The sequence below is a fragment of the Alternaria hordeiaustralica genome (assembly GCF_023758085.1).
Source record: "Alternaria hordeiaustralica strain BMP 2776 chromosome Unknown scaffold_23, whole genome shotgun sequence".
Classification (NCBI taxonomy): Eukaryota; Fungi; Ascomycota; class Dothideomycetes; order Pleosporales; family Pleosporaceae; genus Alternaria; species Alternaria hordeiaustralica.
The window spans coordinates 84,473-97,430 of record NW_026056795.1 but is presented as its reverse complement, the minus strand read 5'-3'; the positions used below and the strand labels follow the sequence as shown (position 1 = coordinate 97,430).

Below are 12,958 nucleotides of genomic sequence, written 5' to 3'. Positions count from 1 at the left end.
TGTTTTCGATCACTCGGCATGCTCGTGTTGGTCTACGTCACCACTGGCGGCACCAAACCTTCATCATAGTACCACTTCTCCGTCTTTCGTGGCCGCATCACACCCATGACAGCCTCATAGTCATTTTCGAGCAACTGTTTCAAAGCAAGCCGCTGTCATGGATTACTCGACTCATTGTTTGACGTGACCGGGTCGCTTTGACGGCACACACGCCTCAAGGTCAGTGCGCGACAATGCCCCTGCTGTCTATTACTCGATATGGTTCTCGCAAGGGCTTCACGGACGCACCAACATGCTGATCCAACATAGTCAAAACTTCTGACTCTGAACTGTGGAAATATATGGATAGACACACCGCGGGAACCTCAGCTCTGGTGCCCACAATGCGACTCACAAACGGGTGATACCCGTGGACATGTGGGTATCGCCATGAGTTTTCACACCGTGTTGATTCACCATCTACTCATCTATGGCTCACTATTCGGAGTCAGAGATGGAGTGCAGAGTATATAAGAAGTGCTGGCCGTAGATGTACACCACGGCACTTCCAAGCATTCAACAAGAATCAGCTACTGCAACAATCATGCCTACAACTACCACTCCTAACGCGATTTCGGCTCCGGCCGGATCATTTGAAAGGCTGGCGACGGTCAAAGAGCCTAACAGCTATATGGACATCCTTCAACTCCAGAACATGAGTCCCACCGCAGGTCCCGACTTCAATTCGCCTTTTCATATCATTCTGCTCGGCCCATGGGAGCGTCATCAAATTGTTGACGCAACCCATAGCTGTGGAGCTACCGTTCATGGAGACGTAGCGGAATGGTGCCACAACCAGGGTTGGAAAGTGCAAAGCTACGACCTTGGTGCGACGGCTCACGCTGAGGTCGAGAACAGATGTGTTCAGCATGCAGACCGACTAGGCTTCGGGGAGTGGATAAAACAAGAAGTCACTCAGATAACTCATGAGCTGCGTTGGATTGGCATGAGCAAGAATTGTACGTCACTGAAGCTTGAGGGAGATGCAACTTGTACTAGCGCGGTACAAATTCTGTATTCCTAATGCTGACTAAAACACAGTGATACTTGCAAGGTACAGGTCTTTGGACGTACCTGAACAAGACACTCCAAGTGTTGGCCTTATACTTCGTGACCCTCAATACCACTTTACGCTGCATCTATCAGGGCTTCAAGAGCAGCCCATCAAGTTTCTCTCCAGCAACTTCTGGATCGTCAAATGCAGGAAAGCACCAACCGAGTACGCTTATCAATACGACTCCGGCTGGTGCTATACGAATGACAAATTGATCGTCTTCAATCTCGCTGGATCTATGGGAAGAGACTTTGAGCTCTATGGGCTGACGTTCACGAGGAACGAAGAAGTCAAAGCCTTTATGACAACGATGGATACTTTCATCACCCCTTTTGGGAAAGGTCATGTCTATTTTGCGCCTGAGTATCCACTCAAGTACCACCTTTACGTAGTCCGAAGCGAGAATGGTGAGTTGCGTCTAGGTCGATAGGACAGTGTGCTGACCTGAAAGCAGCGATTCACGCAATTGAAGGTAACGACTGGGTTGACATGACAATCAAGGACAACGATGGCCAACCTTATCAGAAGAAAGACAGAAGGGATATTCCAACTGTGTAGCATCAATCATTGATCGCTTTCTAGGATATGAGCATCTATCTATCGATTAGAAATACACACTCTTTTCAATTCCGAATGTCCCATTGATTCGCGAGACTAGCGAGAATACCCAAATTCTTGTTGCCTCCATCCCATTCCTGTGCTGGACGGTACTCTTACAGATGACTGTTGACGCCGCTGCTATTAACACAGTAGCTCCTTCGCACAGGCTCAGACTCAGCCAAAGAGCGAAGATTGCGGAATACGTGATGAATTTGGATTGAAGTGCCCTTCCGCATCTTCTTCCGCGTGATGTAGCATGTGCTTGCCAGCGCAGCGTCTATGGCGACCTTGAACCTAATGATGGAAAGTCACACCCAGCCGATTCCATGCTTGCATGGCCCCGGCGGAAGTTCCATGTCACATCAAGGCTATGCAAAGGTGAATACCACAGCTGGATAGTCCCACGCAACTGACGAAGAGTCAAAGAGACGGAGAAGACGACCGGAGACGATCGCAGCGAATCACAAGAGCCTCGTTGCTAAGTCTGGACAATGGCACCACCGCTCCGATGCGCGGCCCGCGACACGTGAGCAGCGCGGCACCGGAACGAGCTGATGTTCAAACACGTACCTGAGCTGCACATGGCACATGCAACAAACGTGTGGGGGTTTGAAGCCCCCGTCACGAACGCATTCCACATCTCCAGCAACCCCACGAGCTCCCAACGCACTGCCTGATCACAAGGCATCGCGAAAGGCCATGAGTAGCAACGGGTATTTTGAGCGACGGACCGACACAGCGGTTGCGGTGAGCGTTCGTTCAATGTATAAAGCCCGGCTCTTCACGATATATGGAGGCACATTGATACGGGAGCTTTACATTCCCAGCCCTTCTTCACATTATTCCCGATCACATATTCCTACATATCAGCACCAATACCCCCTCTGATTTCTCTCTCTTCAAACCCTACATCACACTTAACACTTCGTACCTGCGAGAAGTATCAGCACTTACATGAAGGAATCTCCGCGCCAGGCGGAGAAGTCACTCCGCCAAAGCGAACACGAACCTGGCGATACCTTTGCCGAACGGCATGTCTATACCCCGCTTGACGTCGAAGGCAATCGCAGCTACTTGAGAGAGGCCACACACAGTCCCCAGAACGCGGGATCCTCGCATGGATCCCGCGGGCCATCCGGCCAACGCTACGGTCATGCAAACGACTTCAGCCAATCTTACATGTCGGATACCGGATTCGAAGCGGCCACTATCGTATCGCACGATCCACGTATTGCCATGCAGACATCGCGATTCGTTCCCCACAGCGACAACAACCATTTGCGTGGCGTCAATAGCTACGTTGATCTGACCAGCCCGAGCTGTCGAACCAGCGAACTCATGAGCAAAGGTCCCGCGCATGCATACTCGATACATCAGCGGTCTATCTCCAGGGAAGGCCCTTCGCTCGCGCCTATGCCGTCGACAGAACGTTCTAGCATGGCACCGCAGGCGGCACATCAGCTTTACGAACCGTTCCGGGGTCTTTTCAATGACTCCGGGCACGCGAAAGAATACCGACAGAACAAGATGCGATTCAACCGTGAGCCATGGAGAGATCCTGCCACTGACCCAACCATCGAGATGGTTGAGCGTGATCGCGACCGCAACGTAGAGCGCATCTATAACGCGATGGTCAGCGGCGATCATGCTAGAGACAACCCCAAATCAACTGCGCGGAAGAGATGGATCGAAGAGCCGCATTACCAGTCCGACTTGGTGGAAGCATACGCCCACAAGGTGTTTGACTGCCTGCTCGAGCAGGTTAGGAAAGGATTCCGCGGTTGGCAGCAGAACGACTATGTCAACGACGAGCGCAAGGGCGAGGACGAGGACAAAGACACCGACTGTGCCGGCCGGCTAGATAACATCGTCACCGCCCTCGCACAAGAGAAGTGTATTTGCGAGAACGTCATGTGCTCGGCATGGCAGATCCGCATGTTCGTTAACGCACCTAAGGCGTACTCCAAGCGTAAGGATCAGAACCGAGTGGGTAATAGCAAGAGGCCAAACGCGAAAGGTCACAGTGTACCTGATGACAATCCGCGCGCATCGAAGAGGGCTCGTACCAGCGCTGCTCCACGGACCGGACAGGCGCGTGGTCACTCTTCACCAGCTTCTGAGCTGCCATTGTCGCGTGGAAACACACCGCAGGAGTCTTCGGGACCGATAGGCTCACCGTACTTCACTACGCCAGTGGCCCAGCGAATGACGGCCTTCAGCCCTCCGTCTAGGTTTCTAGCACCTCATGCCCCAGCCATGCATCCTCCACCTCGATCGTATCATACCTCGATCGACCAACGTCTTGTCTCCGCATCGTCGCCTCCTATGCAGTCATCATTCACACAAGCGCAGACTCCACAGGGTCAGCCTCTCTCGCCAATCACCTCTATCTCACCTACTCAGCATTCGCCCTTCCCACCTCCGCCGATGCCACGGAGCAGGTTCTCAGCTTCAGCTAGCCCCGATGACGTTAAGCCACCGAACAGGAACACAGACCCGTTCTTCAGTCCTTGGGGACATGCAATTCGCTCAGATGCAGCCTCTCCTGGCGTATTCGCACACTTGGATCCAGTCGGCAGCTCGGATTTCCCAGGAGTTGAGGACTGGCAGCATGGTGTGGAACCGTTCCCGCCAGACGACGCGTCGAGCAATGCCAACCTCTTCGCACAACATCCTGAGATGGGCGTCTGCCTTGCGGATATGGAGCTTTTGCCCTCGTTCACCGTGAACGATGTTGTAGGTGGGAACGTCTTCGACCCCTGGCAGCACCAGGACAGCGGGCACTGAATGTCAGGTACCCCCAGCAGCCGTCAGAGCCAGCCCTTATACCATGAGCACATGTCAACCTAGGAAGAACTTGAACAGACCTGGAGCCTACATCGGCGTATGTTACCTGCTTTGCACGGTTCCATGTTAATGTAGGCTGCAGACCTGTTCAGACCTTTTCTTGTTCAAAGTGGGTATGTACTATTCTGGATGGCGGGGCGACGTACTATTGCATTCGCAAGCGCTAGGAGACGTACTTTGAACTTGCAGTGGTTCTTCCCGACCTTCCTTCCTCTTCTTGTTGACCACCTGGGTAGTGTGGCAACTGGTCCCGATTGATTATTCCCCAGTATACGTTGGCGCTGTGCGAATTTGTGGTACTGTCTATAATTGTTGTCTTGTACATTGTCTCTTGTAGTCGAGAGTCGTTCAGTAATGAAGATAGAGAGCTTTGGCGGCGGTGTTGTAGTTAGAGTGTGGACTCCGGTCTTGGAGACGTCATTCGCGGAGCTGTGGAAGCTCTATTCTTATGTTGTAATCTATTATTAGCTCGTAGTTTAATCAATCGTAAATACTATATCATTCATTCCGCAGCCATACAATGATATATTCGGATAGTGGATGCGCATGCGAGAAGGGTGGTGGATTTGACAAGTACTTAGGTGGCCGACACGCCGGACACGCGTCGCGTGGGTTTCGCGATGGTGACGTCATCAACGGGAACGCAAAGCCGATAGCTCTCTTGCCCTGCCTCCCCATTCTTCATAAGGACAAAGCAGCCAGGTCTGATCACCATTCGGGAAGCTGCAAAGCTCCAACTCGTCACCGATACTAACAAATCTCAAAAGTTGAATAAGAGATGAAGTAGAGAGCACAAACATCACAAGGACCACGTTTCGACAAGGTTTATAGCGCCGCGCAAGGCGAGCAAATATGTGCATCATTGAATTGTATATTTACAACAGAATCGAACAGTAACTCTAGCCATCTTCTCCTCCCTACACAAGAAGTTTTGTATGTCGTACCTATCGTACAAGCATCCGTCTAAGCAATTTAGACGCGGAAAGCACGGGGGTGAGCGCGCTGGGCAGCTACCATGCGGCGGACCTTGTCAGCGACACCGGTGCCAGCGTTGGCGCGGAGCCAGGTGATGAAGGTGTCCATGGTGAAGGACTCTGGGAGGCTGGAGTCGGAGCCAGAGTCGGAGCCACCGGTGGCGACAGGGGTAGCGGCCTCCTCAGCGGCGGTAGGAGTGGGGGTGGCAGTGGCCTCAGGGACGGTGCTGGAGGGAGCAGCAGAGCTGGCAGCCGGGGCGGAAGCGGCAGGAGCGCTGGGCTTGGGAGAAGCTGAAGGCGCGGGGGCAGAGCCGTTGCCGGAGCCGGAGCCACCACCCATGGTGAAGTCAATGCAGGACTCGTAGGTCTGGTCGATCTTGGGGGCATCCCAGAACCACTGAATGACACAGTCACCCTTGTTGGCACACTCCTTGCTGACATCGGGCATAGTGATGTCGAACGAGGTCCAGTCAGGGTGAGCAGACATGGGAGAGGAGGTGAGGGCGTACTCGTCCCAGCTAATGAGAGGCTCGCCGATGACCTTGTCGGTAGCGATGTTGACGATGGAAACGTTGGCGACACCGTCGTGAGGAGCACGGATCTCAACCTTCATGGGGATGACCTGTCCGGCGGTGTACTCGAAAATTTCACCAGCATCGGTGAATGGCACACCCTTGCACTGCCACGGGCGGCAGTCGGGGTGGTCACCCTGTCCGAGGTTCTGGAGAGCACCCTGGACGTTTCCGTAGTGGTCGGAGCTCTGGGTGTTGTAGAACTGGTCACCACAGGCAGCCTTGAGGCCATCACCGGGCATACGAGGAGCGGGCTCGCTGATGAAGCCGTGGGCGGCGACGGAGGAGGCAAAGCCAGCAATGGCGGCGGCGACAGTGTAGGACTTCATTGTGATTGATGTTGGGTTGTTTGAGAAGAGCGAGAGTTGCTGTATAGATCGACGGAAGACTAGCTTCGTGAACGAGTGTGATGAATGAATGTGGTGTTGAAAAGAACGTGAGGTCTCGGACCTAAGATGCACAAGGAAGCTGTGGTTGGAAGTGAAGAAACTGTTGTTTGATGGAGGAAACCCAAGAGTACCAAGATACCTATATACGATACGGCGGCATGGCACTATTCCTGTTCACCACTCAATCTGTGGGCCGTGTCATTAAACATGCGAAACAAGTGACCGATGGATTGCAGCCTCGAACAGCGCTTACTGTGCCCCCGATTCAAACGACTCCCACGCCCTGCCTGTTCCTGAGATGTCAGACGTGGCGTGGGTCCTCTTGTCATGCTTGAACCGGTTCATCCACCAGTCACAGGGAGCGATGTTGTGACTAAGATCGCAGGGTGCCGTTCGATACTGCAGGCCAAGCAAACATGTTCCCGCGACAGCGGCCACCATGCCTGTTGACAGGAAACCAACCGGTTCTCGTAAGTGGCTAACCCTAGATGGCAGTATAGACGAACCGTCCTACCTGGTAGAAGCGCCCATGATCCTGGGTTGAAACGGTCGCGAGCGTACGGTGGGTTTCAGGTGCTCCGAGGCTTAATGCATGCGATTGTGGCGCTCCCCACCGACCTGGTCGGCCATATTGCAGGATCTTCAACTGCGTCATGTGTATCGATACCGCGCGCTACCTTTTCTGCGATGCATTGAACGCCATATGAAGAGTTCGAAGAGTTTTTGTCCTGCGTTGCGTTGGATGAAATCAGACTGAACCGGTGGCAGTGGCTTGATCGGAAGGCGGCTTCGGCGCTAGCCCTTCGGAAATTGGTGGAGCCGCTCAATCTCGCGTGCGATGATGCTGAGTCGCCTCGATCCTTCGTCAACACCACATTTTCATCTCCGATGTTATGAACAACTCAGTGAGTGGAGATCGGTGTCCGGTCCAGGTGTCAGTGCTGTGTGTGCTTGGTGGGTGCGAAGTGACCGCATGTCCTGCACAGCGAACCCGAGTCCCTCCCATGCATCGTTCTTGCACCTTTGCGGCGCCGGAGACCGAATTACTCTGCGGTGATTAAAGGCGCCGCATTACTTTGGAAACGGCGTTATCGGACAGTATGGCTGTGTAGGAATACTGCTACGGGTGGACCGGATGCCATAAAGAAGGTCGCTGGATCTAGTGTTTGATACAGAGTGGCTCCTAATGCGAAGGTCTCGCACGTGGTCGGCCACAACATGTCCCTCTTCATGAAGGCCACACAAGCTCTGCGAACTTCGAATAGCTTGTCTGCTTGTAGACTCCTGAAAGACATGGGGGACACCGCTGCCGAGAAAGCTTAGCCATCTCGTTATAGCCTTGGTCCCTCGAATATACCCTCGCCTTCCATCGAAATGTAAGTACGGTAGCGATCAACATGCGGGTTCGATTAGTTTCCGCATCTACCACAGACCTGGACATCGACTAATGATCATGGCGATGCCGAGGCATACGATCAACGTTGGAGTGAAGGATGAACAGCATGAAAGAGACCACCCAGGGTAGCTGGTTGCATTGCGCATTGATTGGGATTGTTTACTCGTTCATGTTCCTGTGACTGACCAGGTGGTGTTCAAATCAGAGATGCCCGCACGTGCGCAGTTGGATGTTCAAGGCGCGCTACCGGCTGGTTCCGGTAAGCGCGTCATGCCCACCTGCCCAGGTGGGCAGCCATCCATTCAGCCACGGGCCAACCATCCATCTGGCTCTTGACCCTCTCCACTGAACTTGCAGGTTCACAAGAGATATACCAACGGTTTATGATCGCTAACTATGCGTCGCTGACCCGCCAGACAAGACGCTCCATACTCGCTTCTTTGCGTCTCAGCATGTCCATCGCCTTCTGCGCCCTCTCCAGCAGCGTCGCGCCCTCAACGATCCTTTGCTTTTGCGGCGTCACGACACCATCCTTCAACAAAGTCGGCATGATGTCGGGCTGAAGATGATGTTTAAAGAACTCATTCTGTGGAGTGTTAGCTGCGCCTCTATGACCAGAACACGGTAAGACTCACGTCTTGGTAGAAATGTGTTCGCACGCCTCTCACATCGACCCCGTCATTCCACTTGGCCACTTTGCCTACGTCCATCTCATATTTTGGATCCTCGGTGTCGGTCGAGTCGCGAACAACCACGGGCAGTAGTATAGCGACCTTGGAACCCTTCTTCGCAAGTCTGGCGATCGGTGCGATGCTACCCTTCAGGCTGCCGATGCAGTCATAGACCAGTGGAACTCCGCGGTCACCACCAGACTTCAGGATAGACTCAACGACATCTGGATTGTTGTAGTCGAACACCTTGTGCGCGCCAAGGATGCGTAGCTTCTCGTGGTGTTTCTGTGACGCTGTCGCCAGAATGTTCTTGTAACCGTAGTAGCGCAGAATCTGGATGGCGAATTGACCCACGGACGAGGAGCCACCCCAGACCAATATCGCAGAGTCGGCATCGTCAGGTACATAATTCTCGGGTTTCGGCCAGGGTGTTTCGAGGCCTAGGTCTGTCGTGAGAGAGTGGAACACAGTTACGAAGTTGTTAGGAAGCGTTACAGCCTCCATCAGGGTGAAGCCTTCAGGTAACTGCAACACTTCAGCCTTTGCCTGACAAATCGACAAGATGGGGTGTAGCTTACCTTGGCCAGAAGCCATTCGTCTGTAGTACAGAATTCCTGATAGGCCTTTTGAGCTTGGATCTTCCAGGTAAAGCCGAACACTTTGTCTCCAACCCTCAGTCGCTTGGTTTCCGATCCTACTTCGACCACGGTACCAGCGACACTGTCACCAAGGACCTGAGGGTGCTTTACGAGTAAGGCTCCGTCGTTTTGATGTAGATCGAGGGGCGTGGAGGCAGTGCACCCAACACGAAGGCGAACCTGCTGCGCTTCCGGAGTTGTAGTGGGAACTTGGATGATCTCAAGAGGCGCCTTCTTAGCCACTGTTGCAACGGCGGAGTGTGTAGACATGGTGAGCTGATGACAAGACCTGACTTGGAACTGAATGTAGAAGATTGTCAACGAATATTGAAAGGTAGGGACGATTGTTCTGCTCAATGCATCTCTGCAGTTCCCACCGCTACTTATACTTTCTCAATGTTCTCTTTCGTATCCTGAGTATTACAAATGCTAGTCGCATTCATGAACGCTAGCAAATATTTCCAAAATAGGATTAGTCCCCTGGTTGGCCCGAATCGGGCCAATCATGATCAAGAATGAAGACATCAATCGTAGCGAAAACAAGTGGTGCTGTAATCCGAGGTTTCGATGGAAGATGTTCGTTGCCATTCTTTTTCCTGGTCTATCGATGCAGTTCATTGGAACGCTGCGTTCTTGGGTATTTTCAGCAACCATGGTACAGACCTCGCTTCCGCAACATGGATTTCATCTGCGTGGGCTGCACTTCACAAGTCCAAGTATATAAACCGGCTCATCTCTCCTTCCAGAGATCTTTCATACTTCCCAACTCAAGTTACCATCCCGAAGATCTTCAGCCCGCAGAAACCACCGCCGCCGCTGCAACCATCATGAAGTACTTCACACAACATCTTCCCACCCAGAGCCACGCCCACACTCTTCCGACTAAAGCCCATAAAAACATCTCAACTGGGCTTCAAGGACCTGCAGGCACCTCTAACCGCTCCTCTCGCCAAACACCCACCAAAGAAAGCGACAACGCATACATCAAGCGCATCGAAGACAGAGTCGCCGGTGAAGCAGGTGGAATAAGCACCACGCGCGACTGCCTTGATCAAGCAATGTGGAAACGCCTCAAGAAGCTCGCAAAGAAGACATCGCACTGCCTTCAAAAGGAGCCGAACAGCGCTAAATCGGCAAAGAAGCCGAAGCAAAATGCTCCGGCATACGGAGAATACTCCATACCATACATTTTCTGTTAAACTCCAATTCTTATCCTATCCTACGCTTGGAGTGTCGTCAGTTACCGAACGCCACACCCTACGACGCCTTATTTATCCCTACCTAGGTAGAGATACCACCATTCAGGCTTAGCGTGCGGCATTTCTCTACAACCATAACGCAACTGGAAAGGAATTGGTGGATGCCGTCTTTGAGGGATATATTGGTCATGAATTGGAGAGCCCCTCCGGTTCCTATTTGCATTTTGGATTCGCGCTCGACTTTCGCGTGTTACTGTTTTCGCGTTCCAGGGACTAATTGCTTGGGTATGGGCTCGGTGTATCAGCACCCTTGCGGCAGTCATGGATCTATTTATCATGGATTCGGCGGAGAAGATGAGTCTGGTAGCGACGGTGTTGTTGTGTCGTCGAGCGGCGACGAGATCTCCGCTCGCAGGACAGTCGTCGGCCAGATTTGCAGCGAACATAAGTCATCACAGCATAGAAGAACATCGACACGAGAACGCCTCTACGCTGATCAAGCGACACAAACGCCTCTGTCTTATTCGAAGACGCCACATATTTGTTCAACATTCACGCCGTCAACTTACTCAACATCGCAATCGACTATCGCAACCACCTTGAACAGCGCCCATGTCGAACACGGCACCCCTTTTTCAACCCACTTGTCAAGGATATCGGCACAACACAACCGCCTAGAAGCGTTCATACCATACTCTCGAAACGATAGCGCCATCGAACTACACACCATGTCACCTATACACTCACACCGCTACCCACCTGGGATAGTGGTCATCAAAAGACTTGACGAACAAGGCAAGGAAGTAATCGAAGAGACAAATCTCACGCACCAGAACACACTTTTCAGCCAGATGAAGCCCGCAGTCATCGTAAGGGACGAGCATACCGGTGTTGTCCAGAGCACAAAAAGAGTAGGGTTGATGGAGAGGGCCTGGGAGAGGATGGCCGATGCACTGGGGATGGATGATGGATGACATGATGGAGAGATGAAGCTTGATATCGAAAACGCGTTTATTGTGCTGCTTTTAGGATAATAGTAGGATCTCTAGAGACAATTCCACCATTGATAACTCATCCACTCATTCTCCTGCCCACCGTCTGTGTCCACTTACCCTGATGTGATCCGAAGCCTACGCACCTAATCGTGCATCTCCAGCACAACTCCGTGTGGACCACCATCGTTGGCACCGTAGTTCAGCTCAAACCAGTACAGCTCCAAGTCTCTCTTGCTAGCCGGATGAATGACGAATTGCGCGGCCTTCTTCATGGGGCACTCAAACCATTTGCTGACTACCTCGGACGCGCCGTTCGCCGTCAGGGTGTAGGCGTCGTAGTGTTCAGTGATGGCGGGCTTGTTGTTCCAGGTGCTGCGACCGTTGACGAGCTTGGCTTCGATACGAGAGATGCTGATAGCCATTGGAGCGTCGCCCTTGAGGGTAAGTGGGGCGTTTTTGAAGGGGTCGACATTGATGAGGAATCGCAGGCGGCAGATCTTGACGTTGTCGATCTGGGGGACGTCGAAGTTGATTGCTGTCCATTGTTCGGTGTCTGTCTTGTTCTGACCGACGGGTTAGTGGCTGGCAAGCTCATGATGTGGGTATTGTAGACACTTACATTGCGGCTGACGGTCGCGTCATCCTGGGTATAGAAAGCGGTGTCCGGCTGGGAGCTTTTCATGGGCAGGAGCAATGTCGGGAACTTGGTTTCGACCAGGTCAGCAAAGGCTGGAAGGCCGAAGAGGACGGGGAGGAGAGCGAAGATGCGCATTTTGATGTTTGAGGGGTCGATGATTGGGTGGAAGATGTTGATGTGTGGAAGCTGAAGCTGTCGATGCTGAAGTAGTGATGCTTCGCAGTGATGCTCTTATACTTGGGGAAGAAGTGCAGCGGTAGTGTTGGGACGCTTGGGTGATGTTTGAGAACAAGCTAACATGATGGCTGTGCCGTCCTTGCAGACTTTCTTGTGCGAGGCAAGTGACTGCCTAACATCAGTTGGGAAGTCGCATTGGCTGTGCCTGGGGCAGTCGCGGTTTGCAACACACCGAGCAATACCAAGACAAGATCCACCCAAGAAGGCAAGAGCGACTCCAAGACCAAGTAGCACGATTACGTGGTCGTTTTGCTCAACAAGGCAGCGATGAGTCCACTTTCGGAAACAGTACAAAGTACGACGAAGCTGTCATTCGCGTGTCGGCAAGGCACGCTGGTATTGGCGACCGAGATGTAGGTATTGTCGGGGCACCAGACGGGTAGCTACAGCAATTGATCGATCGCATTTGGTGGGTTGCTAAAGATACTGTCTTGGGCGGATTTCTCTGCTTCTCCAGATGCGCAAGCTTGTTTCTGCTAACGGTGAAGACGTCCATTAGCTCTTGAGGGTTGTCAGCGACTAGGCCCGACAAGCTCCATGTTGAGGTGGCTTTGCAGATCTGTATTCTCACACCACTTCCTCTGAATATCATATTAAGCTGTCCTACCTGGATCCGCATTCTAATAGTAATAGAGGATAAAGATGACGCAGAAGCGTGTGATGTGGGTGTGAGTGGTGGTAATGCAGCTCTTTAGTCTGTTCACACCGCT

The 12,958-nt window shown here is 52.6% G+C and overlaps 4 protein-coding genes across 4 annotated transcripts; 1 reads left to right on the top strand and 3 right to left on the bottom strand.

Moving 5' to 3' along the window:
- Window positions 1-3,106: 3,106 nt before the first annotated feature.
- On the top strand, window positions 3,107-4,480 carry J4E84_008660 (uncharacterized protein; the record flags this gene model as incomplete). The annotated part of the gene is given in 2 exon segments (XM_049391230.1): window positions 3,107-3,111; window positions 3,130-4,480. 2 exon segments carry the CDS (start codon window positions 3,107-3,109, stop codon window positions 4,478-4,480), a joined length of 1,356 nt encoding a protein of 451 aa, XP_049240932.1.
- Window positions 4,481-5,512: 1,032 nt separating this feature from the next.
- J4E84_008659 (uncharacterized protein) lies at window positions 5,513-6,415 on the bottom strand (the record flags this gene model as incomplete). Its single annotated transcript, XM_049391229.1, has 1 exon — window positions 5,513-6,415. The coding sequence occupies one exon, from the start codon at window positions 6,413-6,415 to the stop codon at window positions 5,513-5,515; it is 903 nt and encodes a 300-aa protein (XP_049240931.1).
- A 1,850-nt stretch (window positions 6,416-8,265) lies between these two features.
- Window positions 8,266-9,450, bottom strand: J4E84_008658 (uncharacterized protein; the record flags this gene model as incomplete). The annotated part of the gene is made up of 3 exons (XM_049391228.1): window positions 8,266-8,457; window positions 8,507-9,067; window positions 9,121-9,450. 3 exons carry the CDS (start codon window positions 9,448-9,450, stop codon window positions 8,266-8,268), a joined length of 1,083 nt encoding a protein of 360 aa, XP_049240930.1.
- A 2,067-nt stretch (window positions 9,451-11,517) lies between these two features.
- Window positions 11,518-12,146, bottom strand: J4E84_008657 (uncharacterized protein; the record flags this gene model as incomplete). The annotated part of the gene is made up of 2 exons (XM_049391227.1): window positions 11,518-11,937; window positions 11,994-12,146. 2 exons carry the CDS (start codon window positions 12,144-12,146, stop codon window positions 11,518-11,520), a joined length of 573 nt encoding a protein of 190 aa, XP_049240929.1.
- Between the last annotated feature and the right edge of the window lie 812 nt (window positions 12,147-12,958).